The sequence below is a fragment of the Erythrolamprus reginae genome, chromosome 1 (assembly GCF_031021105.1).
Source record: "Erythrolamprus reginae isolate rEryReg1 chromosome 1, rEryReg1.hap1, whole genome shotgun sequence".
Lineage (NCBI taxonomy): Eukaryota > Metazoa > Chordata > Lepidosauria > Squamata > Dipsadidae > Erythrolamprus > Erythrolamprus reginae.
In genome coordinates, this window is record NC_091950.1 from 284647283 (window position 1) to 284673067 (window position 25785).

Below are 25785 nucleotides of genomic sequence, written 5' to 3' on the forward strand. Positions count from 1 at the left end.
TTGGCTTATATTTACTATCTTAAATTCCTCCTATAAATCACAAATCAATAAATGACAAAATAATCCAATGGTTTAAATGGAAGTGGCCCAAGGTCTGAGAAAATAGAATGGATTTGAATGCAGTCCATTTCCCCCCCTTTTCTTTTCTAAAATATTAACTTTTTAAAGTAGTGTTGGATTTAGGCCTAGGTTTAAGGGAAGCTATGACTCCTCAGCATTTGAACTGGATCATTTGTCCATGATAATGTTGAAGAATGGCTCTGGGATTTCTGGAAAGATGAGTAGACAAAAGTGCATTAATGAGAACGTACGTTTTGTATCTGTATGAAAGCCAATTACAATAATATGTCTATTAAAAGAATATCATTGTTGAAAGTGAATAGCTTTTACTTTACCTCAGAAATTTAAATTGAGCAGTGATTTCCCAGAGGTTAGAAATGTTGACTTTGGTAATTTTTCTTCCATGAAGCTGTTGTCAGGAAAAGCACTTCATTAATTCTCCCTATTGTTGTTTGAGGACTGTGTAGGCTGTTTCAAAAATGCAATGCCACCCAATAAATTTGTTATAACAATTCTGGGCTTTTAAAAAAATTTCTCCACAGGAGCTGTTCATTTTATGCATTCTTTGCTTGAACCTGATCCCACAAAGCGGCCAACTGTTAAAGAGGCAATGGAAGACAAATGGTTAGATGATAATAATATCAGCAAACCACCAAATGCATTTATATATAGAAATAGGTAATTATTGCAAATTTGTCATCCTTTATTTCTTCATTTTTCAACAGTAATGAATTTTCTCAAAAAGGTTCTTTGGCCACGTGGTGAAAATGGCTTTGATCTTTCTGACCATACCTTTCAGGTCCCATCATGCTTGAAGTATTCTGCTTATGGGCTGTGTAGTATTTCCACTTTCATGATTTCTCCCTTTTAAGAACAACTTGTGAAAGAGATGAGCCTCTTACAGTCTGGGAATAATTTTATTTATTCGTTTATTTAGCTTGAAAAGAATATCTACTTTCAAATAACTCCAAGCTCTGTACCTAATAAAAACCAGAACAATAAGAGAATCAAATCATAAGCATCCAAAAAACACATTACTCCAGTTCTAGTTTATTACTTAGATTTGTATGCCGCCCCTCTCCGAAGACTCGCTAGTTGTTTTGGGGGAAGGGGGTACAGTCAAAGAACAGCAATCATCTCTTCTTTTAAGGAGATAAAGCAGAAATACAATTTATGATTTTTTAAGAAAAACCAATTTAAGAGAGAACAAAACTTCTCCAGAATAATGATAACTAGCGGGAATAAGACATTTGGCTCTGAAAGGATCACAAATAGTTCTTCAAACATCATCCTTCCCTACAATACTATGTAGAGATTCAAGCAAAGTTATAGATAGATGAGGTCTGAGGCTCAAAAAACTTGGGATGATGCAAATCTTTAAACTCTGCACAAAGTTACTAGGAACTATCGCCAGAATCAAGCTAATTCAGTACCCAGAAAATAAAGCAGAACATCTGGATGAAGAGGACTAGCTTACTAATCAGTGATTTAACACTTACTCTAAATTCTGTTGTTAAACTCTGTTTCTTTCTGATTTCCAGTTATTTATTAGAGACTTGGGAGCATTTCACTTGGATGATCCTTGGGCTGACATGTCCCCATTTGATTTCCTTCTTTATTGGTGAGACAGTACCTATGGTTCCCCATTCCTGAATTAATAGAGTGCGGACCCACTATCCAGAATTCTACTTTCCTTTATCTAAGAAGACCAATATGGTGTTGTTTTAGCCATCTCCTTCTGGCATTGCTGTCTATTCCTCTGAGAAGCAATCAGAAGCTTGGTCCCTCTTTCTCACATCTCAGAGCCCTGGTGGTGCAGTGGTTAAAGGGTAATATCGCAGGCAAGCTATGCCCACAGCCAGCCAATCCTGAAGGTTGACTCAGCCTTTAATCCTCCCAAGGTTTTGGAAAATGAGGGCCAAGGTTGTTGGAAGCAAAATGCAAATAATGCTTCTACATTGCAAATTGTTCAGAGAGTGATGTAAAGTGCTATAGGGTAACATATAAGTCTAAATGCTATTGCTATTGCTGTCCCACTCAATTCTTCCCCTAACATGTGCCTCAACCGGTCTCTTCCCCAAAAATACAAGACGGGGCTGCAAAGTTTCTCCCTGTTTTTGCTCAAATCATATAGCTCTTCTTATTCCTCCTATTTGGAAGCTAGGATTCTAATAAGCTGATGTTTCAGTTCTCTTTAACACAAAAGAGCCATTCATTCCTCCATTCGAAATAGAACACCCTACGAGACTAGACTTTCAATCCTGGACCTAGAAAGCTTAGAACTAAGACGCCTTAAACAAGAACTAAGTATTGGCCACAAGGTCATATGCTGCAACATCCTGCCTGTTGGCGACTACTTCAGCTTCAACCACAACAACACAAGAGCACACAACAGATTTAAACTTAATGTTAACCGCTCCAAACTTGACTGTAAAAAATATGACTTCAGTAACCGAGTCGTCGAAGCGTGGAACTCATTACCGGACTCCATAGTGTCATCCCCAAACCCCCAACACTTTACCCTTAGATTATCTACAGTTGACCTATGCAGATTCCTAAGAGGTCAGTAAGGGGCGAGTACAAGTGCACTAGAGCAGTGTTTCCCAACCTTTTTTGAGCCATGGCACATTTTTTACATTTACAAAATCCTGGGGCACACCACCAACCCAAATGACACAAAATGACACTCCAAGACCTTCTCCTCTTTTTCCATCCCTGTCTCCTCCCCACCCTTGTGTGTGTGTGTGTGTGTATGTATACACTCCTGAACCATGTCCAAAAACAGGTGAGGGCTGGGTTTTTTCTCTCTCTTATTCTTTGGCTTTTTATCATATGCTTTAAATCAAGAGTCACTTCTCTCTCTCTTTTGTTTCTCTCTCTTTCTTCTCATTCTCTGTCTCAATCATTTTCTCATTTCTCTTTTTTCCTCCCCTTTTTGTTCATTTCTCTCTCTCCCTTCTCCTTTTCTCTCTCTCTCGCTTTCTTTCTCTCTCACTCTTGCTTTCTCTCTCTTTCGCTTTTCTTTCTCTCTTGCTTTCTCTCACACACACTCTCTCTCTCTCACTCTCTCTCTTTCAGCAAAACCTGAGCTTCCTTCTTCGCGGCACACCTGATCATGTCTCGCGGCACACTAGTGTGCCACGGCACACTGGTTGAAAAACACTGCACTAGAGTACCTTCCATTCCCTGTCCTATTGCTCTCCTATATCTCCTATACATTTCTTCTATTCCTATATTTCTTCTTCTACTCTTTCATTGATATGTTCTATTACCATACCTTCTTTTCTATTATTTCTTAGATATATTTTACTAAGAGTATCTCCTCTATAACCTTCATTGTGTATTTTACTATGTGTATATAGATATATACCCACTAAAACCCTCATTGTGTATTGGACAAAATAAATAAATAAATAAATAAATAAAAAGATGACCTCTATAGAAATATGCAAGAACTGCTTCCTAGGTAAAATGGGATGAAATATTTTTAAAGCCCAGAATAATGAGGGAGCGTTCAGAAGCAGCTCAGTCAGATGCCGCCCTGAAGTATAAAAAGAAGGAAAGGGATAGACAATCAAACTTGTAAGTCTCTGTTATTCTAACCAATCCCAATAAAAGTAGTTTTAGTCTTCAAGTGGAATTAATTTCCTGACCTGGTCTATCTGGCAGGACTGACATTAACAGCTCATTTAGCCGATTCTATTATGACAATGAGTCAATTAAATGTATTTCCACGGTGCTAAAAATCCATTGTATGCATTAACAAGCTCTCATTGAAATATTCTAAATTCTAGAGACTGTGAGAGAAATTTTACCCTGAAGCCCTTGTGTTATCATTGCGAGGGTTTGCCTCAAGACGCCAGATAAATTTTGAACAAATTGTGTATTGTGGGGAAGGGTGGAAACCGGTTGAACTCAGGGAAGATTTTTCAGATTAATTTTGAGTAGAAGTATACCACAATTTTTTTTCTGGCACAGTATAGAAGAATATAGTTCTGTTTATTGCTGCAACCTGAACCAAACAGATTTGCCTATCCCTTAACCTTTTCTTTTCAGGCTACGCCCCAATGAATTGAATCCTGTTGTTTTGAGTTACATGACAGAAATAATGGAGTTCAGCCTTTCAGATGTTGTGACGGTCTTGATTAAAAACAAGCCATCTTCCATCATGGCGACATATTACTTATTGCTGAAGAAATTAATTAGATATCAGAGAGAAGCCAGTACTGAAAAGGTAAAATTTGATTTCATGGCAATTTTAAATTAATTAAGGAGAACATTTTGCTTATTTCTTGGCTGCGGTCTGTTTAATTATTTATATAATATTTATATATTTATAATATAATATTATTTATATATTTATATTTATAATTTATATTGCATAATATGTAATATATTATTTATATTTATTACATTACATTATATAAATATATTATATTTATATGATATGGTGCAATGTAATAAATATATTTATATGTGATATAAATGTATGATATATTATATCATACCTAATTAATTATTTATATAAACAATTCCACTGTCATGGTGGATCATTTGGAAAGCCTGGAATTGTAAAAAGAAATAAGTAACCTGACCAAAGCGGCTTAAATTAACTGGATGAGTCAATTTGCTGTTCGGGTGATATCTGAAAAGGGATTTGCTGTTTTTCCTATACCCATGCATGAGACCAAGCCCTGTGGTTAATGTACAATCTTGTCCAGGTTGTCTGTGAGGTGGACATGGCTCAGAGGTTCTTTTCCTTAAGACAAATAGAATGATACAGTCTTTGGAAATGCAAGGGGCATGGATAAGTGCACCATTGTGTCTACCATCCCTGTCTTATTGTCCTATTGTCCAAATTTACCTGTACCAACTTTGCTTCTATTTATACCTACTACCTTGTACATGTTTTTACAAACAAACAAACAAACTAGTAAATTAATAAATAAATAAATAGGTACATACATACATACATACATACATACATACATACATACATACATAAGCAAGCAAGCAAGCAAGCAAGCAAGCAAGCAAGCAAACAAACAAACAAACAAACAAACAAACAAACAAAGTGCTCCATTGGTTAATTGTCCTTTAACCAATGTCCAGTTTCCATCCATTGTTTCTTGTTCTGGTGCTTGGAAAATAAAGTGAACCCCTCATCTTTGTGGCAACCTAGTCTTTCTTTTTTCTAGACTAACCAAACCCAAATACTGCAACTGTTCTTCATGTTTTAGCCTCCAGGTCTTTAATCATCTTAGTTACTCTTCTTTGCATTTTTTGAAAAGTCTCAACATCTTTTTTGTACTGTTTGACAACAGATTATGGTAAACTACTCCTGAATTTGTATAAAGACAATCACATGAATAGAAATAGAAATAACTTGTAATGTACTTCCTCATCCCTCTTGTCCTTTCTCACACATACTGAACATTTTCATAGCATTTATTTTCTGGCATGGATAGGAGATCCACAAACTCCTGTTGGGATTGTAAAATAAAATATGATATGAAGCACATTTAATGTTCAAGTAGGGATGACATAGAGCTATTTAACAATCCCTGACAGCATTAGAGGCAGATCTGAAAGTGGAAACTTAGATGTTCAGAACTGAAATTGTCTATATCTTTCCATTGTCCATATAATTACCATTACTGATCTGTTCCCCATAGTCAATTTGATTAATGTTTGGCGAGAACTGATATATTAAAAACTCATGAGTGAATTCTCCATTTGTGAACTATCCATTCAAGGCCTCTCCATCTTATAACTCCTCTCAATATTAATTGTAGACATTTCCCTTGTGAATCTATTACAACTTGTACTTTTTAACATTGTCATAATTATTTTGCTACTTAAATTTTAGGCCCTTTGTGAAAGCTGGGTAACTGAATTTATTTTCTCCCTGACATTTGTTTATGCTATATGTGTTAGCAGTTAATTCATATTATCAAGTGGTCAGAAGAGAAATAACTCTATACATTCATCTTCATTGTTCAAGGAGCTGCATTAATGAAATGGTTATCACTGAAAAATAATGCCTAGGCTGATCTTTCTTGGCCCTTTGAATCAATACAGATAGAATAATTTTCAATAGTTCACTCATCCAGTTTAAAATATTTACATTCTGTTGCACTAATGCTGGATATAACCTCTTGCTTTCAATTGTTCATTATTTATTATTATTATTATTATTATTATTATTATTATTATTATTATTATTATTATTTAGATTTGTATGCCGCTCCACTCCATAGACTCAGGGCCGCTTACAACAGTGATAAAAACAATATATTATGACAAATCTAATAGTTAGAATCTAAAATAACAATAATACATTTTAAAAGTCTAAAACATGGTTTAACTGAAGCATAGAATTAAAAGTCATAATAGCTATTGAATTCAACTTTTTGCTCAGTACAAAATAAATGTAAACATTCATGACACGTCACTTTCCACTTTGTGCTTTAATATCTCCACCATCACTTTGGACAATTAACTCCACTGACTCTTTGAGTAGAATCTATCTTCCTAGTAATGAAGAATAAGACCTGGTTTTCCTCTTCTTTTTCATGTACTTGAAGAATGCTATCATACCACCACCACCACATTATTCCTCCCTTCTCAGAGGATAATCTGTTTAGTAGTACCAAACTGCTTCTAAGTCTTAGTCTCCAGTCCCAAGTCACTCCCCATCAACCTCATTTTTTTGCATTTGCTCTAGGCCAGTGATGGCAAACCTTTTTTTCCTAGGATGCTGAAAAAGTGTGGGCGAGTGCTATCGTCCATGCATTGAGTGCCCACACCCATAATTCAATGCCTGGGGAGGGCAAAAACAACCTCTAGAGGTTGGAAATGGCCTGTTTCCCAACTTCTGGTGGGATCAATAGGCTCGTGTTTCACCCTCCCCAGGCTCCAAAGGATTCCCTGTAGCCGGGGGAGGGTAAAACACCCTTCCCCATCCTTTGGAGGCTCTCTGGAAACAAAAAATGCCCTCCTAGAGCCTCTGTGTGAGCCAAAAATCAGCTGGCTGGCACACACATGCATGTTGGAACTGAGCTAGGGCAACGGCTCTCATGCCAGCAGATATGGCTCAGTGCTACCTGTGGCACCCATGACATAGGTTTGCCATCACTGGTCTAGGCTCTCTGAATCTTTTAAAAACATGTTATTCAAATCTGATTATAGTACTTGAGGTTCTGACCATTGCAGAGTAATGACTTCGGTGAATGTATTCTGTCTATTGGAACATAACATCAGTCAGTCAGAAGTGGGTATTCATTCATTCATTCATTCATTCATTCATTCATTCATTCATTCATGCATGCATGCATGCATTAATGCATGCATTCATTCATTCATGCATGCATGCATGCATGCATTCATTCATTCATTCATTCATTCATTCATTCATTCATTTATTTATTTGATTGGACTTATATGCTGCCCCTCTCCGAGGACTTGGGGTGGCTTACAACATATAAAAATACACAATATAAAACAATTCAAATACAAAGTTCAATATTAATAATTTATAACCCAATTAATAATCTAAGACCCATTTGAAATCATACAGTAACTGAATTTAAACATGCCTGGGATAAACATATATCCATCCTAAGATAAAATACAGAAAGTAGTATAAGGGCAGACTAGATGGATCATGAGGTCTTTTTCTGCCATCAGTCTTCTATGTTTCTATACACTCATACTCATTCATACAGCTGGAGCAAATGGTAAAGCTCAGCAGCCCCAGGCCTGCTGGCACAAGTGAGTTTTTAAGGCCTTCTGGAAGGCCAGGAGAGTGGGGGGCAGTGCAAATCTCCAGGGGGAGTTGGTTCCAGAGGGCCGGAGCCACCATAGAGAAGGCCCTTCTCCTAGGGCCTGCCAGTCAGCATTGCTTGGCTGACGGGACCTGAAGAAGGCTGACTCTGTAGGCTCTTACCGGTCGCTGGGATACGTGAGGTTGGAGATAGTCGCATAGGTAACTGCATCACCTGAACTGGTAGCGACCTGCTGTTTATATCACTGAATTGGATAGGCTGGTGCTGGTCCATGGGCACCACCATCTTTTGGGGGGAATTTTTTGTGAATTGGTTTACTGTTTTGAAGGTTTTTCCTGTTCTGCTGCTTGTAACCCACCCCTGGGTTTAAACAGACCTTCCTTCCTTCATCCAAAGCACAGCTGATCAGCTCGTCAGCTGTGTTTTGGGCTGATTCCAGCCACTGAGCATGTGCAGAAACCAAATTGCAGGAGGAAAAATGCCTGTGCACAGAATGTCGCGATGCAAACTGGTGGCGAAAGTAAGTGGAACCCACCCATTCCATCAGTAAAACAGACTTATTTTGTCACCCTATCTGGCTCTCACATCTACTCCAGAATGTGGGGAAACCTTTTATCACAGAGGTGGGTTCAGTTTAATCAGAATTCTGTCTCTGTAACACCAGCTGCTTACATTAGAGTATCATCCCTAACAGATGTGGTAGATAAGCCTGTGCATATAAATTGCGCATATCACTTTTTTTCCCTTAGTTCCATAAAAACTGTAGTATGAGTGTTGAGGAAATGTGATTTCTCACACTAGGTCTGGGAAATGATATCTGATTCTCCTTCATCATCTAAGTGTTGTGCTATGTTCTGCTTGTCCAATAAAACTCTCCTCTGGAAAAACCCTGAAGGTTTAATATACTAAAGTTCAACATCTCACTTTTTAAAATCTTGACTGCAAACAGCTGGTCACAAAAGTGTCTAGGGAGATTCTTAGTCATCCAGGTCATGTTTGTCCCAACAGTGCTTTTTTTCAAGAAGCAATGGACTTTCTTGAACTGCAAGTCAGTCTAGTCCAGTTGTCTGTTGAAAAAGGACCTTTGGGACTCATCACAAAAGATTTTGCTTTAAGGCGTGATAGTCATTTTGTTTGATGAGAAAAACCTATTGGAAATTTGGCTCTGAAAAGACTATAAGCCACCCAGAAGCTTTTTTTTTCCATGACCATGTTTGAGCCATTAATTATACATGTAAAAAAGGCCTGTCCTTTTGCAAACTGTGATTTCTCCAAGCAACTTGCCTTTTATGACATTTCTTGTAGAAAGGACAGTCTAATGCCATCCAAAATCATCCTGTTTAGTTTTGCAGAAATAGTGTTCTTGCCAAAAACCTCTTGTCCAGATGCTTAACCAATTAGTTCTTATGAATCCAGGCCATGGCAAGTTTTCTGATGGACAGTAAATAATGTGACTGTAAAAATCTTAAGATGAAAATTTGATTTCTTAGCTAGGAGTGTATAAAATTCTGAGATAGTCTTTGACTGAGTTGGCTAAAATGCTGTTGTTATCTCTGTTAGTATACAGAACGTAACCTACTTGGGTGTTGCCATACAGTAGCTAACCATGTTAGTTTGTAAAATGTAAAGACTGTACCTTTAAGGAAATATTACTGGTTGGCTATAAGAGGGCACCAACACTGTTCCCTTTGGGGGGAGTTACTTTGTTAGAGATATACGTATTTGCCATGAGCTGTATTCCTGCTGTGCGTGTGGTTTGTAAACCATTAGAGTATTATATTGTTGATTCTGTATATTTGTAAATAATAATATTGTTGTATATACATTGATACTAAGTGTCATTGTCTGGCTAACCAACATTTCCTACACCACAACAACTCCACTTAATGTGTGTTCAAGGTTTCATACCGAGACATACTAACAATCTCTTATTCACCTCCACCCAGTGGCGGGTTCCTACTGATACTCTCCAGAGCTCCATTCTGGTAGCGGTCGTCAGATTGCGCAATTTGCATGCGATCACTCCAGTACCATCTCTGCTGGTCTGGCGCCATCTTCTTTTGGAATTTTGGGGCCTTTTTTGCTTCCTGCGCATACACAGAAGCTAAATCTCATGAGGGGACACTTGTGCACACAAGATTTTGGAGATTTTTCCCTTCCATGCATGGGTGGAAGGAAAAGAAATCACTAAAATCACATGCGCATGAACATCCCCTTGCAAGATTTTGGTGCATTTTTGCTTCCTGTGCATGCGCAGAAGCAAAATCACACAAAAGGGCATGCATGTGGGTGTGTGCATGTGCGACCACCCAGATAAGCAGGATGCATGCATAGCGCATCGGTAGGCAGGTAAATGGAACCTGCCGCTGCCACCACCCTTGAGGTAGTAGAGATAGAGTGGTGCATTATTTTTTCTAAATGTTACAAAAATTGTTGAAGCAATTGTTGGGGAAAAACCCACCCAGCTTTGACAATATCTGATACAGATTATTTTAGTAGCCACAGTACCCCAGACGAGGAGGAAAGGCAAAGGGAGAAAGAGCTGAAGAAGTTAATCAGGCAGGTTGAGGCCATTACAAGGGAGCAGAGAAGAACAAGAGCCCAGCGGGACAAGAAAGCGAAGAGGTTATTTCATCAGAGACGTTCCTGGAATGCAGTGTTAACTCTTATTTTTGTTGGGGGGGGGGAGGAAAAAAGGTAAAGGAAGTAAAAAAAAAAGTAAAAGAAGGAATCATTTAAATGGATAAGGGAGAGTGGGAGAGGAATTTTTCTCTTTAATTACATTTAAAAGTAGTTGAAAATGGAGCTCAGTAGGGTGGGAACGCAATCCGGAGTAGTGCCTCATGATTCAACAAGTTTTTTTTCTTGTCCTCTCCCCTTTTGATGGGGGGAGGCACTTTGGGGGGGGGGGGTAACTGGGGTAAGGAAGAAGAAAACAAGCAAACCAAGAGTGAAACAAAAGGGGGAAAGGGATATTATTGTATATTATGAATGACTGTAATATAATGGTTTTAAATGTAAATGATTTGGGATCTGATTTAAAACGTTACAGGATATTGAGAATGGCTAAGCAGAATAAGGTGGATATTATGATTTTGACAGAAACACATAAAAGACGGGGAGGAAGGGATAAATTGATTAATGATAGAAATTGGAAATGGGTATATGAATCTCGAGGAACGCAAAATAGTAGAGATAGGGCGATTCCTATTCATCAGAGGGTTTTATTTGAAGAGGTTGGAGTTCAGAAAGATAGAGAAGGGAAGTGGTTGTTTGTTAAAGGGAAAATTAATCAAAAGAAGTTGACATTGGCAGCAATTTATGCCCCGAATGCGAAAACAAAACAAAAAGGAAGCTAGATAACTTTAGGGAGGGCACAACATTTTTGGCAGGAGATTTTAATATGCAATTAACAAATGGGATCAGAAATAGTAGGATGTTACACTTAAATAGACTTAATATGGTGGATCGCCATGCAGATATCCTAAATAGAGCTACATATTATTCAGCAAGATATACATTTAGCTGCATTGACTATATATTAATGAATTAATGAGGAGGTTCGTAAGGCAAAAAGTTCGTAAGACGAAACATTGTTTCCCATAGGAAACAATGTAAAATGAATTAATGCGTGCAAGAAAACCCCCCCGCAAAAAAACGCCACCGTGCGGCTGTCACCTTTTGAAACAGCCGGACGCTTCTCAGCGTTCTCCCAATGCCGAACCCGGAAGTTCGGCAAAAGTTCGGGTTCGGGTGGCCGTCAAGAAGCCCCACCGCCTGGCTGTTGCCTTTTGAAACAGCCGGGGGGCTTCTCGGCGTCCTCCCGAACCCAAATGCCAAACCCGAACTTTTGCCGAACTTCCGGGTTCGGCGTTCGGGAGGCCGCCAAGAAGCCCCACCGCCCGGCTGTCACCTTTTGAAACAGCCGGGGGGCTTCTTGGCGTTCTCCTGAACGCCGAACCCGGAAGTTCGGCAAAAGTTCGGGGTCGGCGTTCGGGTTCAGGAGGACGCTGAGAGGCCCCACCGCCCAGCTGTCAGCTTTTCAAAAGACCCACGGAGCTGTTCCGGCTGGTCGGGAGGCTCAAATGGAGGTGGGGAATCCCAATAGGGAATTCCATGGGCAGAGCTTTGACGTCACGAAGACGTCCTTCCTGGTCGGGGGGAGGAGACAGAGATGGCAAAAGAGGAGAAGATAGTAATAATAGTAATAGATTTTGGTTTTATTTTATTATTAATTTCTTTTAATAAAAAAGAAAGGATTTTTTTTCTTATTTATTTATTTATTTATTTATTTATTTATTTATTTATTTATTTATTTATTTATTTATTTATTTATTTATTTATTTATTTATTTATTTATTTATTTATTTATTTATTTATTTATTTATTTATTTATTTATTTATTTATTTATTTATTTATACTTCTATGCCACCCAGTCCCAAAGGGACTGCTGCTCAGACACTATACTTTTCCGCCCACACTGGAAAAAAAATTAGAGGGAACATTGGACAAGGTAAGACGATATATGGCGAGTAGGATCTGAGACCAAGCTATAAGAAACAGGTTGGAATCACTCTATAATATGTAAAGAAATATTTCACTCTTGGGTTTAAATGATTTATACAAGAAATGCCCCCAATTGGTGGTGGGGTATGATTGATTGTCTGGTGGTGGGATCACTGAGCACAGGTTATATGTAATATGTTATGTGTGTGTTTTATATTATAAAAATCAATAAAAAATATTAATTAAAAAAGAGAACCAAGAAACTAGGCGACTGTGACTTGTTTTGGCTCAAGGTCACCCAAGTTGTGCGGCCTTGAGCTAGTCCCTTTCTCTCAGCTCTAGGAAAGAGACAATGGCAAATCACATCTGAAAAACTCTTGCTAAAGAAAACTGCAAGAACCTGTCCAGGAAGTCTAGACAAATCAGACCTGACTGACTGAATGAAAATAATATTATTGTGTCTGATGTGTCTGCAGAAAGAACATGCACCAGAAAAGCTTCACGGTGAACATCCTGGAAGTATAAGTCAAGATGCAGATGTTCGAATTTCACAAAAGACAAAAATGGCTATAGCAGAAAAATGGAAAAGTGGCAACAATAAAGTGTTTCATTCCACGCTCAGCTCAAAAATGCCATATGTTAACAAGGAGGATGATATTGCAGTTATTCTTGAAAATCAAGAAATCTTGCCAGAAGGTAATGTGTACTACTCTTTTTTGATCATCTGAGCATATTATAAATATATAATAGTGGCAGGAAATAAGACTTCTAACAAAAGGCAGAAAATTAATTAGTTATATTTGTCAAAATATTTTTTGATTAAGGGTGAGGAAAAATAAAAAGATGATAAATGTTTTAATGCCTGAAATTCATATTCTGAGTATGCCTAACCAGGTTTTTAATGTATGAGACTCTGATAAAGCATGAAAGGGACTTGTATATAGGCGTTAATAACAAGGTTTTTGACCTCAGCTGAATGTGTGGCTCTATTTCATTCATTACTACCTTGTACTGATAACAATAAATGACAGTTGTTTGTTTTTCTAAAAGTGGTTGTTGTTGTTATTGATGTTGTTGTTGTTGTTGTTGTTATTATTATTATTATTATTATTATTATTATTATTATTATTATTATTATTTGGATCTATATCCCGCCCCTCTTTGAGGACAGTTAAGCTAAGTTATAAGGGACAAAACACAGAAAATTAATGAAAACAAATATTATCCGGATAAAGTGGCATTATTCTGAAATTTGTTGTTGTTGCTATTGTTTTTTGCAGTCTTGAATGTTTATTGTCCAGATGTCTATTCCATTGATGGGAACTTCTGGAATGGTTAAATTTCCTCAGCAATCTACGTTATTTTTTTTTCATGTATGAAAACGATTTAGTGTTTGAAGTGACTTGTGCAATTTCAGCAATGGATTACCTTATTCTCTACTTAGTAAAAAACATTTTTTTTCCCTAGTGGATCAAATGCTTTCAACTGTGGGAAGGAGGATTTTTATTGACCCATTCTATTATTTATGGGAAACACAATGTAATCTGAGGATAGATAGTTTATTTAGAATTATAATCTTCCACAGAAATAGAAACAAAAAATATTTATTTACTTCCCATTCAAAAGAAACTAGAACAGGGATGGCAAACCTATGGCACGGGTGCCACAGGTGGCACACGGAGCCATATCCGAGGGCACTCAAGGGCCTACGTCAACTTTTGGAAAACAGGGGAGAGACCTTTTTTACCCACTGGGCTGTTTTCGCACTCCCCAGGCTTTAGGAAAGCCTCCAGAGCCTGTGGATAGAGAAAAATAATCCATCCTAATTCTGAGAAGATGACAGGATCTGATTAATCAACAGATACATTCATAATTTATTTATAATCACTCTAATCCTATTCCTCAAAGTAGCCTCTCCTGAAGTATGATGTATTATCTTAATAGAATAGAGAATGAAAAAAAATCTTGACATAAGACTAAACAATAATCCTCAATGCTTTGTTAAACACTATATGAATTCTTGCTTGTTAACATTTTTAAAGAAGTTTCCAAATGCTATAGTAGCACTTAGACTTATATAGCATCCTATGTGTTTTATAGCACTCTCAGAGCAGTTTACAGGTCATTTGCTCATATGGTCCCCAACAATCTGGGTCCTCATTTTACTGACCTCAGAAGGATGGAAGGCAGAGTCACCTTGAACCAGTCAGGATCGAACTCCTGGCTATGAGCAGAGTTAGCCTGCAATGCTGCTTTCTAACCACTGTGCCATCATGACTATGATCAACAGAGGCAAAGCAAATGTTCTTGTTTTAATGTTTATGGATTTTAAATTTTCATTACCTGATTTCACCTATTCTGTGTTTTCTTTAGCTTCTAAGTTCGCAGGCGGAGAATTGATTTATTTTGATCTCCCTAAATCTCCACGTAATTCATGTGGGCCATTCAATGAGACACAACTTGAACCACGGGAAAATGAAGAAGATGTTAAAGATTGGTCAGAAGTGAGAAAATTATATTTATTGGAAAAGCCACCTTCTCCTCTAAGAAATAACCCAAGATATCCTATGAATCACGAGACTGAGAAATCTTCCATGTCATATATATGTAGACTAACACCAAGATCAACAAATGAAAACAGAATTGTAGATCAAGATCCAATGGTTTTTCCTAACACAAAAATCAAAGATCTCTTGAAAGCAATGAATGAGAACCTTCTATCCCCAAAGTGGCAACACCAAGAAAGAAAGAGTTCTGCTTTTCTGGTTATGGAAACACCCCAACTCTCACCTTTACCAAAATTGAAACCAGGTGGTACAAAGGATCACATTATAAAAAAGATCTCGTGGTTGGGATCATCGCAGCAGGCGTCCATTGGATCACCTTTTTTTGTTAGTGTTTCAAGACCACCGGTTTTCCCCGTAACACACGAACATACTTTCATGGTAAAAAGTTTAAGACAATCTAAAGAAAAATCCAGTGGGTTTTTAAAAAATGATAAAATAAAAAGAAATATTCAAGTCAAATATACAACAAAGGATGCAGACTTAAATCTCCCCACATTGTCTCCACCATATCAAACATCAGGGAAAAAGTCAGAGATTTTAAGGCTAGATTTTGCATAAACAAAATGATTACCAGGAGAGAGAAAAAGCACATTGTTTGGAAAATAATGTACAGGTTCACAAAAAAAACAAACCCAAAAACCCCAGAGAACTTGTTGATTGGAAAAAGGGGAAATAATTAGTTCACTGATTGTACAATAGATACATCTCAGGTAATGAATGAAAAGGTTTGCACTTTATGACAAAGAAAAAAAAGAAATATGAAAGAAGGAAGTTTTCTCAATGTTGTGTATCTTGTCTACATAGCAATTAAAGATGTAGAATTCTGCTCTCTGTTGTGCTGCTCTAAACTCTTATTCCAGTTTGAAAGAGTAGTACCACAACCAAAGAACAAACTTCAATATTAGAGAGTTAGACTAATTATCCTAGATCTAATGCCTTGACACATTAACTGCAATTGTTAGCATTCCTATCCAGTTGTTTAAGAGCAGCTACAGAAGAGCAAACTGTGTAAGATTGTTGTAAAGAATTCAGACAAAAATATCTCCATTTATCAACAGGTCTTTTTCTTGAATATAAGATAAAAACAGAGAATTGATTGAGCAACTTCTAGCTAAGGGTGATCTGTTGTCATTTGCAACACATGCCAAACCATTTCATTCTTTTTGATATAAAAATATTTTGTTAATAATTTAACAGTCGAGGAAATTTTGTTTAGCTTCTAAATAGCCTCTGAATAATTGAGAAAGCATTTGACACTGGATAGCTTTTTCATTGCCTTGACATCCACCTTGTGTGAAATGGTGATGAAGGTTGAAATAAGTGAACTGTCCCCTGGAGGTCTCATTTTACAGTCTATGGATAGACTCTCCAAATCAGAAGCCAACCATGGCTTCAAATGGAACCAACTTAGGAGTCTGTTAGAAACAACTTAAGAATAAAGAATATTTTATAAAGCACGGGAGAAGGAGAAACAAGGAGCTATCAGTACAGCTGATTGACTCTTAAGAAATAGAGCAAAGTTGTTAAGAATAAGATAGAGCCCTAATTATCTAAGATCTCAAAATACACTACTTTTTATTTCTGAAATCTATTTTCTTACTTTGCATTTTCTGCCTGTGAGGTCTTTATACTTGTACAAACATACAGTATGTGGACACAGGTGGGTTCCTCTTGGTTCAAACTGGTTTGCCTGAACTGGTATCAACATGCTGGTGATGTCATGGAACCACTGCCGGTTTGTGGAGGTCGCCATCTTTAAAAAAATCTTGGGAGATTTTTTTTTCTTTTCAATATTTTAAAAATTCTTTGCCACTGCGCATGCGCACACCGGAGGAAGCAAACCAGCAGCAAAGTAAGAGAACCCACCCCAATACATGGATAAAGAAGGTGATAGAGGAGAAATTAATTTCTGAGAGCAGAGTTTACTTCTGGATGCAGAGTAATATACTGTACCTAACTTTCTTTTTTTTTGAACAAGTATTTATTTATTTAGCGTATGGAGATGTTACATTAGGCAGGAGACTACAATGCTAAGTACAGTAGTTATTTTTCTGCCTAAGACTGTTAGTTTGTTCAGTTCACACTCAAGCACTATCCATGTTGCACCACAGGTTTTGAGCTAGCCCTGCGCCAGATCCTGTGTATGTATAAGTGTGTGTAATTTACATTACAATTGGAGACATTATTTGCTAAATCTTATTTGTTGTACACAGAAATCCATGTTTGAAGAAATATGCACCAAGACACATAACTTGGTTATCTGCAAACTTCCAAAGAATCTCAGATGCAGTGAACTCATTTTTGCTCTATTAAAATAAAACCAGGCAGAAAAACTGGACTTGCTTAGTTTTCAAGTCAGAGAAAGCAGAATGAATAGATTTGCTGATCTGTAGTGTCAGCACAGCTCAGAAAATATGGGTGGGAAATCTCACACTTTCTAAATAAATGGCTACATTGCTTAATGGTTCCAATGGGTTGATGTGGTGATCAGATGTACAGCTTTCCAATCATCTTTAGGAAAGATTTCCTAATGTATTGATTTAAACGTTTGCATGGCAGAATGTGTGTTTCATCTTCTAATAATGCAGAGAGGACAAAAAAGATATGTATATTGTTTCCCACATCTTTGTATGCTGCCCTGAGTCTTTGGAGAGGGGCAGCATACAATCTAATAATAATAATAATAATAATAATAATAATAATAATAATAATAATAATAATAATAATGATGATGATGATGATGATGATAATCATCATCATCATCATCATCACCATCATCACCATCATCATCATCTCCGTATAAAGTGCCCCAGGGATTAATGTGACTCACAACTTTTATGTTAGGAGCTTCATTTTTGCTGCAAGGCCTTTGGAGTTTTGCTAATCTTCCCAAGTTCAGCTCAACCAAAGAGGTGATGTCCACTGCAAGTCAAAACTCTCCTTCGCATCAGCACCACCACATTTGAGAAATCAAAAACAGCGGTGTCTGGCCCAGATTGATAGATTGTGAAAATAGTAGTCAGCATTCATTGTGGGTGGCTTCACAATGGACGGCATTGCATTTTTTATGCTCTCTTTGTTGTGCAATGTCACAGAGACAAAAAGATGATAGTGAGGACTTTCGTTACATCTCAACTTAATTATCTGCTTTCCAGCTACACTAATGGAATATCCTGACCCCTTTGCAGGATGAATGCGTTCTGCTTAAACTTGTGTGTGTGTTTATAACAATAAAAGGGCAATGTTTTTACTTTCACAGCAAAGTCACTGTTGGATAGTAATTTACATGAAATGCAACTAGTGAATTAGCTACAAAGGTGTGTAAAATGTAACTCGTCCCCCCCACCCCCACCCCAGTTGATGTATATTTTCACTCAGGCTTCTTCAGCTATGGCCAATTTGTTCACTCAGAAACACAAATCTGAAAATGTTTATTAAGAAATACATTTATTTCTTAATAAAATTTCAGTGGAGTTCCTAAATTAGATTGAGATAGCAGCCTTCATTAACTCTGGCATATTTTTTTCCTTATCTGTGCAAACCACACAGTATGTAGATTACTTTTTTTGCATGAGAAATTTGAGGAAGCTAGTTTCAAGACAAGCTACGGTATATTGCCTGTTAAACAAATTGCTCACATATGTGAGAATGTCAGTCGTTTTGTCTTCTTGCTGTATAGATACACGCCTTAGCATGAGTCTCTACTCTTATCATATTTCAAAAGAGCCATTTCAAATAAAAGAGGTAATATTACCTCTCTTTTGAACAGGTATTCATATACTCCACATAGTTCTTCTGGTACTTCAATTTTATGGTCTAGCGTGATAATTATTTATTTTGTCATATTTATTTAGTGTATATTGGGAGTGATGACCCTTTGAGAGCTGCATGCAACAAAATTTCATTTTAATATATGCCAATCAGTGTACATTAAAAGTGTCAATAAAGTTATTCTAAGTCTAATTAATCAAATCTGTCCTTGATTAGGATGTGAGTTATTACATTTCCAACAGTCTACGAATGTGAATCTACTTGTAAATTAATAATAAGTACAACTATGGCAAAAGAAAGCAAAGGTAGTACAATAGTGATAGGTGACTTGGGGACTATCATGAAACATCTGGAACATCACTTGGAAACCACCAGCACTGACAAAATCACTATCAGTCAATTTCAAAAGGCAGCTTTACTTAGAATAGCTTACATCTTGCGTGAGACCTTTAATACTATCAAACAACATGAGAATAGATGGATGAAAATGTCAAATCTAGTCTAAGCATCTGGCTAGCTATGCAACAAAAATGACTGGATTTTGGAGGGCTGATTTATAGGTTTTGATATGGTTTTAAGACCATTCCCCCATTCTCATATTTAACTATCATAGGACAAAATATTTTGAGGTCACTATCAAGTGACTTTACCAAATGATGACCCTCTTTGACCATTGAGATTATGAGATTCAGCCATAGCCTATCTCTCATCAAATGTTGCTCATCCCTCCTCTAGAATTTCTACTTCATAGTGGATCCAAGCGAGAAAAATTGTGTAGGATCTTTCCTGTCTCAGGCAATGTCATAGGTTCCATGAATCAAATTCTTTCAAAATTGTGGTTGATACCATCCACCAACCTGGTATTTAGCACAACCATCTGCTTTTTTTTCTAAACCTAAAATAACATTCCCCCCCTTCCTCTCCCTTCTGAAAGATAATTAAGCACATCTGTGTTTTCATCCCATTGTGCCTATCTCTGAACTAGAGTTGGGGGGAGGATTTCTTGTGCTTCTAACTAAAGAAAAATTTCATTCAAATGTTTTAGCATGGTAGGAATTTTTTTTAAAAACCCTTCAGCTGGCTTCTTTTTAATGATGTGTTTAAAATAAACATTCCCAGATGGGATATATCATGGACAAATCATGTCCTTCCATTCAAGTACCTTGTTTACTTTAAAATTTGAAACTAGCTACAAATGTAAAATGAATTTATTGTAAGCCACCTGGAAAAAAAATATCAAATTTTTAGGTGTGTATTCTAATGAGAACAAAAACACTGCTATGTCTACTGTTAAAACTGATTCCCAAGTGAGCTTTTGCTTTAATGAGATTTTAACTTCATTTCAAAAAACATAAACACACACAGATACACGCATGATTATTAGAGGCACATTTCAGTTTGTAAACATAGCATGTCTTCAATAATGCCTCAGATCCTTCTTGGCATTTCAGATGAGTGATCTTCCTAAATAAGATGATTGATTATTCATTTTCACAAGAAACACACCACTGAGGAATTAACTATTTCACTGGAGACAGAGATCTTTGCAATTGCTGAACGTCGGTTGATCTATTTTTGAAACATCTTGGCTGTTAAGCTGCACACAATTAGCCATGTAATTTCCATTAATTAAATCAAATCTATATGGCCTGGATATGCAGGATTGCAGCTCTAAAAAATTTAAAGATACTATGATTTGGAGAGTACTATTTTTATAGTGCAAACATTTAATAGGACTTAATCCAAAGCGTATGACAATAGGATTGTACAGTGGTACCTCTACTTACGAACTTAATTCAGGTTCTTAAGTAGAAAAGTTTGTAAGAAGTATTTTTTCCCATAGGAATCAATATAAAAGCAAATAATGCATGCGATTGGGGAAACCACAGGGAGGGTAGAGGCCCTGTTTCCTCCCAGGAGATTCCTAGAGAGGCCCCACAGAGGCTTCTCCCCACCTTTCCCGGCCCTGTTTCCTCTCAGGAGATTCCTAAAGAGGCCCCACGGAGGCTTCTCCCTGCCTTCTACGGTTACAGTTTCGGAGGCCTGGGTTTGTAAGTAGAAAATGGTTCTTGAGAAGAGGCAAAAAAATCTTGAACACCCGGTTCTCTAGAAAAGTTTGTAAGTAGAGGCGTTTGTAGGTAGAGGTACCAATGTACTTTATCGTACCTAAAATTAAATATTGTATGTTTAAAAGGTTTCTATTTCCTAAAAGGAAATTATTAAGCATGACATTAGGCACAGAGATATTAGATAATTTCTTTGTGTAGTCTCTTTCCATCCCATGGAGATTAGTAGTATAGATATATTACATTTTTATCATATTCATAAACCTCTGGGATAAAAAAAATTCCAACAGATTTAGAAAGATAAACAAAATTGGCTTCAAATAAAATATATAAATCTCAACTTTTTTTTCCATGACTTTGTCAGGGTTGTCATTCAAGATTGCCTGACTGGGCACTTGTCCCTGTATGGCAGAGGTGTCAAACGGATGGCCTGCCGACTACACACAGGTCACACCCAAACCAGCTCTGCGAAGGGTAAAATGTCATGAAACATCACGAGATGCAACATGATGCCACGGGTTTGACACTGTAGGGAGCCAGGACCTTAACTCCTTCTGAATTCTCTTCAGTTCATTCAGAGAATCTGGTTTTTTGAAAACAAGATGCAGTAGGAATCTGTATGAGTTGTGAGAATATTTGTTTGTTATATTAGTTGATACGTTTTTTATTTTTATTTTTATTTTTATTATTTTTTTATTTTTATTATTTTTTATTTATTTATTTATTTATTTATTTATTTATTTATTTATTTTGTCCAATACACAATGAGAGTTTTAGTGGGTATATATATATGTATACACATAATAAAATACATGATGAAGGTTATAGAGGAGATACTCATAGTAAAATATATCTATGAAAGAATAGAAAAGAAGATATAGTAATAGAACATAACAATGAAAGAATAGAAGAAGAGATATAGGAATAGAAGAAAGGAATAGGAGATATAGGAGAGCAATAGGACAGGGGACGGAAGGCACTCTAGTGCACTTGTACTCACCCCTTACTGACCTCTTAGGAATCTGGATAGGTCAACCGTAGATAATCTAAGGGTAAAGTGTTGGGGGTTTGGGGATGACACTATGGAGTCCGGTAATGAGTTCCACGCTTCAACAATGTATGTTGATGTTTTTAGGAAGGTAAGTGGGCAGCCTTAAAAAATTGAGATCATTATCATTATCATCTTCATCTCCATAAATGGTGTAAGTAATGCCATGATAGAATTGCAAAAATTGTGAATTTATGTAGAAAATTAGGTTTTATTGTTCACAAAAATTACTGGGACTACCCATCCAACAAGGAAATTATGGTGATGGTTATTGAAACGGATGTCTAAGTGCCATTTCTGTGTTGGTTGAGGGAGGCAGGATTCACTTGGGTACCATTTGTTGTGGGTCTGTCACACAATGTCCCACCAATTGTGCATGGGGTTCTCTTTCTGCTCAAGTTCCCCATGTACAATTGGTGGGCCATTTTGTGACACAGAATGCTGGACTCAATGGCCTTTGGCCTGATTCAGCATGGCTCTTCTTATGTTCTTACATTCTTGTGAAAATATGTTGAGGTAAAGATTTTGTGGGAATTTCAACTACAAGCAAAAGATACCTGAAACACAACGTAACCACATTATTGTCACTGAAAAGAAGTGGGGTTCATAGGTGTAGCAATACCTTAGCTGAGTTGTTGGATTGGAAAATATTGGGATTTACAAATTGAATTTGAAAGACACACAACGCTATCTACCTTATTTGGAACTTCCTACATATTACAGCACTGTCTTTATGATTCCCAGGCTTCTCGTTAAAATCAAAATACTATTTGATTCATCATCAACAACATCATTGAATCCAATGTCTATGACACGTTGACTGGCCCCATTCTAAAGACTAAATCTACTATTCTTAATGATAATTTGCCTTCCATTCAGCTGAAAGAATTCAGTCAAACACTATACAATGTGAATTAGTGAAGAATTTCCTTTTCTCTTTTTTATTATTGTAGTTTGCTAAGGAGTTTTTTTTATTCGTAATCTGCTTCATTGTGAGTTTATGTGAAGCAATTAGGAAAGAGTTCTTTATTTGAAATATTTCAAAACTGTTTGTAAAATGAATATTAAAATGGAAAATATCCCTCAGTAAACAAGAGAAAAAGATAACTTTTGGGGGCATCCACATAAAATTGGATCCCATTTATGTGGGTCATCCACATAAAATTGTATGAAATTTGAGTCATGGCAGCTGGACTTTATTTATCTGGATGACTAAATATATTCATTGAGACATTGCACTTTGAGGAGAAAACCCCTCGAGATTGGTGCTTGACAAGTTGGTACATTCCAACGACTCTCTTCCACAGAGGTCTTCAAACTTGGCAACTTTTAGACTTGTGGACTTCAACTCCCAGAATTCTCCAGCCAGCTATGCTAACAAGAAAAATAATTTCAGTTGCCATGGCTCAACTTTCAGACATTTTGGGACAATGTTTCTTATTTTACATCCTCACTAATATGGACAATTTTTGGTCTGTGATCCAAAGGTGCACTGCTATTTCAAAAAAAAAAAGGTGAAGAAAAAGTTCAGGATTAAGGTTAGGGTTACGGCTGAAACATATTAAGGAATCATATTGATAATCCAAAATCCATGAAGTAAAGAGCAGTAACCTCAAGAAATGGCCAGTCTGGGGAAACTCTGTAGTTTGGATCAAAAGTCCTGGAGCATCATATTTAGCTTGCTTTTTCCCCCTTATATTATTATTATTATTATTATTATTATTATTATTATTATTATTATTATTATTATTATTTATTAGATTTGTATGTCACCCCTCTCCGTAGACTCAGGGCGGCTTACAGCAATGATAAAAACAATATATAATGACAAATCTAATAGTTAGAATCTAAAATAACAATAATACATTTAAAAAATCTAAAAAACAAGAAACCCCAATATATAAAAAACATACATACAGTCATATCATACACAGAAAACTACATAGGCAGGGGGAGATGTTTCAGTTCCCCCACGCTTGATGACAGAGGTGGGTTTTAAGGAGTTTACGAAAGGCAAGGAGGGTGGGGGCAGTTCTAATCTCTGGAGGGAGCTGATTCCAGAGGGTCGGAGCCGCCACACAGAAGGCTCTTCCTTTGGGTCCCACCAAACAACATTGTTTAGTTGACGGGACCCGGAGGAGACCAACTCTGTGGGACCTAACCTGTCGCTGAGATTCATCTAGATCAGTGGTTTCCAACCTTTTTTTGTCCATGCCCCACCTAAGCATCTCTAAAATCCTCATGCCCCCCCCCCCGACATATAAGTCTTACTATTCAAAAAGTGAACTCCTACTCATGTGGAGAAAGCCTTAAAAGGCCATTAACTTGGTTTAAACATGTTGGAAACTATTGGCTTAGATACAGTCTTGTTAACGGTGGAATCCTGAGTTACAAGATGGGTTTCTTTTGTTCAGCAGTAAAAGGCAATGAGGCAGAGATCGCCAGAGAATAAAAGCATTTTTTTAAAAACCCAGTGAAGTTCAGATCACCGATGCCATTAGCTAATAATTATATTCTCTGTATGCAAGTCAGAACATGACAAGGCTAAACGCATCAAGGGCCCTGTCAGCTAGCGCTGTCTCTGGCCCTTCTGAAATATAATTGAACAAGGCACATCGTAAATGGCCTTTTCAATTTTTCTGGGTTTTGTGAATATAATACCAGGACATATTTTCTATTGCAGTCTATTTTAACAATCCATAAATCAACAAAAGATGTATGTTTTGAAAACTGAGTTATAGAGGTTTTACTTTGAAGGCAAAAAGCCAAATAACCTTCAGAAAATGCCAGTGATGGAAAAGAAACACACACAAAAAGAGGGAGACATATGCAAATGCAGGAACAGTGTGTCCTGGGAGGCTCAGTGGGCAAGAAGCAAAACAAAGTTTATTGCATTCAGGATAGGGACAGGGAAGCCATGGGAAATAGCTTCTTCCCTTCCCCACCAAATAAATCAGTCTAGCGCTACCTGGTGGTAGCGTCCTAGTATGTCAGGATCCACACAAATGATGATTCCAGAGACTTTCCAATCCAAAAGCTACTACCAATTTTGGATCTTAATACTAATTAATCAATTAAGTAATGCAAGTAAATAGCTCATATACTTCTCAGGTACTAGAGGTTAGCTTTCAACCCCTAAAATGTAGACAGATGTTCAGTTCAGCAAGTAAATTAGGAAATGTGATTCCCTTGCCAAACTATCCCAATGGTCTGAATCAAACGTATTGCAGTAGTAGTTTCTCAATGGAGTCTTTTATTTGTATTTCTTATTTGATCGTCTCAGGTTTTTCTTCTCTGTTTAGAGAATAGAATTCTTTACTGGCCAAGTATGACTAGGCACACAAGGAATTTGTCTTTGGTGCATATGCTCTCAGAGTACATAAAGAAAAATAAAATACATCAATCAAGAATCATAAGATACAATACTTAGTTATAGTCATAGGTTACTAACAAGCAATCATGCAAGGAAACAAATAAAACAATATAAATTGTAAAGTTACAAGCAACTTGGTTATAATCATAAGTGGGAAGAGATAGGTATAGGAAGGATGAAAAAATAATACAGTCTTAGTAAATAATTTATTGTGGGAATTAGTGATTAGCAGAGTGATGGCATTCTGGAAAAAGCTTTCCTTATGTCTAATTGTTCTGGTGTGCAGTACCCTTTAGCATTGTTTTGAGAGTAGAAGTTGAAACAATTTATATCCAGGATGTGAGGGGTCTCTAACATAAAAATCTTAACCTTTCAATACTTTCCAGTTATATAATTATAATTAAAATACTTAAAATAAATTTGAAATAAAATAAGTCTATCAAATATCGCTATGTAATATATTCAATCCAGTAAATTTAACTATTCAATACTTTGTTTTGATACTTCTGCCAAGTTTTATAAAATTCTGTTTCAGCTTGGTTATTTAACCGTCTCGTCATCATATCTAATTCTGCACATTCCATAATCTTCCTAAAAACCTCTTTG

At 36.8% G+C, this 25785-nt stretch overlaps 1 protein-coding gene across 1 annotated transcript in view; it reads left to right on the plus strand.

The window, feature by feature from the left end:
* The window catches only part of LOC139160803 (uncharacterized), a 29083-nt gene extending 13161 nt beyond the window's left edge, over positions 1–15922 (plus strand). The window contains exons 6-9 of the mRNA XM_070739109.1: positions 603–738; positions 4117–4294; positions 12831–13050; positions 14728–15922. Coding sequence (XP_070595210.1) covers positions 603–738; positions 4117–4294; positions 12831–13050; positions 14728–15479 — 1286 coding nt within the window. The 3' untranslated portion in view covers positions 15480–15922. The remainder of the gene's footprint in view (positions 1–602; positions 739–4116; positions 4295–12830; positions 13051–14727) is intronic.
* Positions 15923–25785: the final 9863 nt, after the last annotated feature.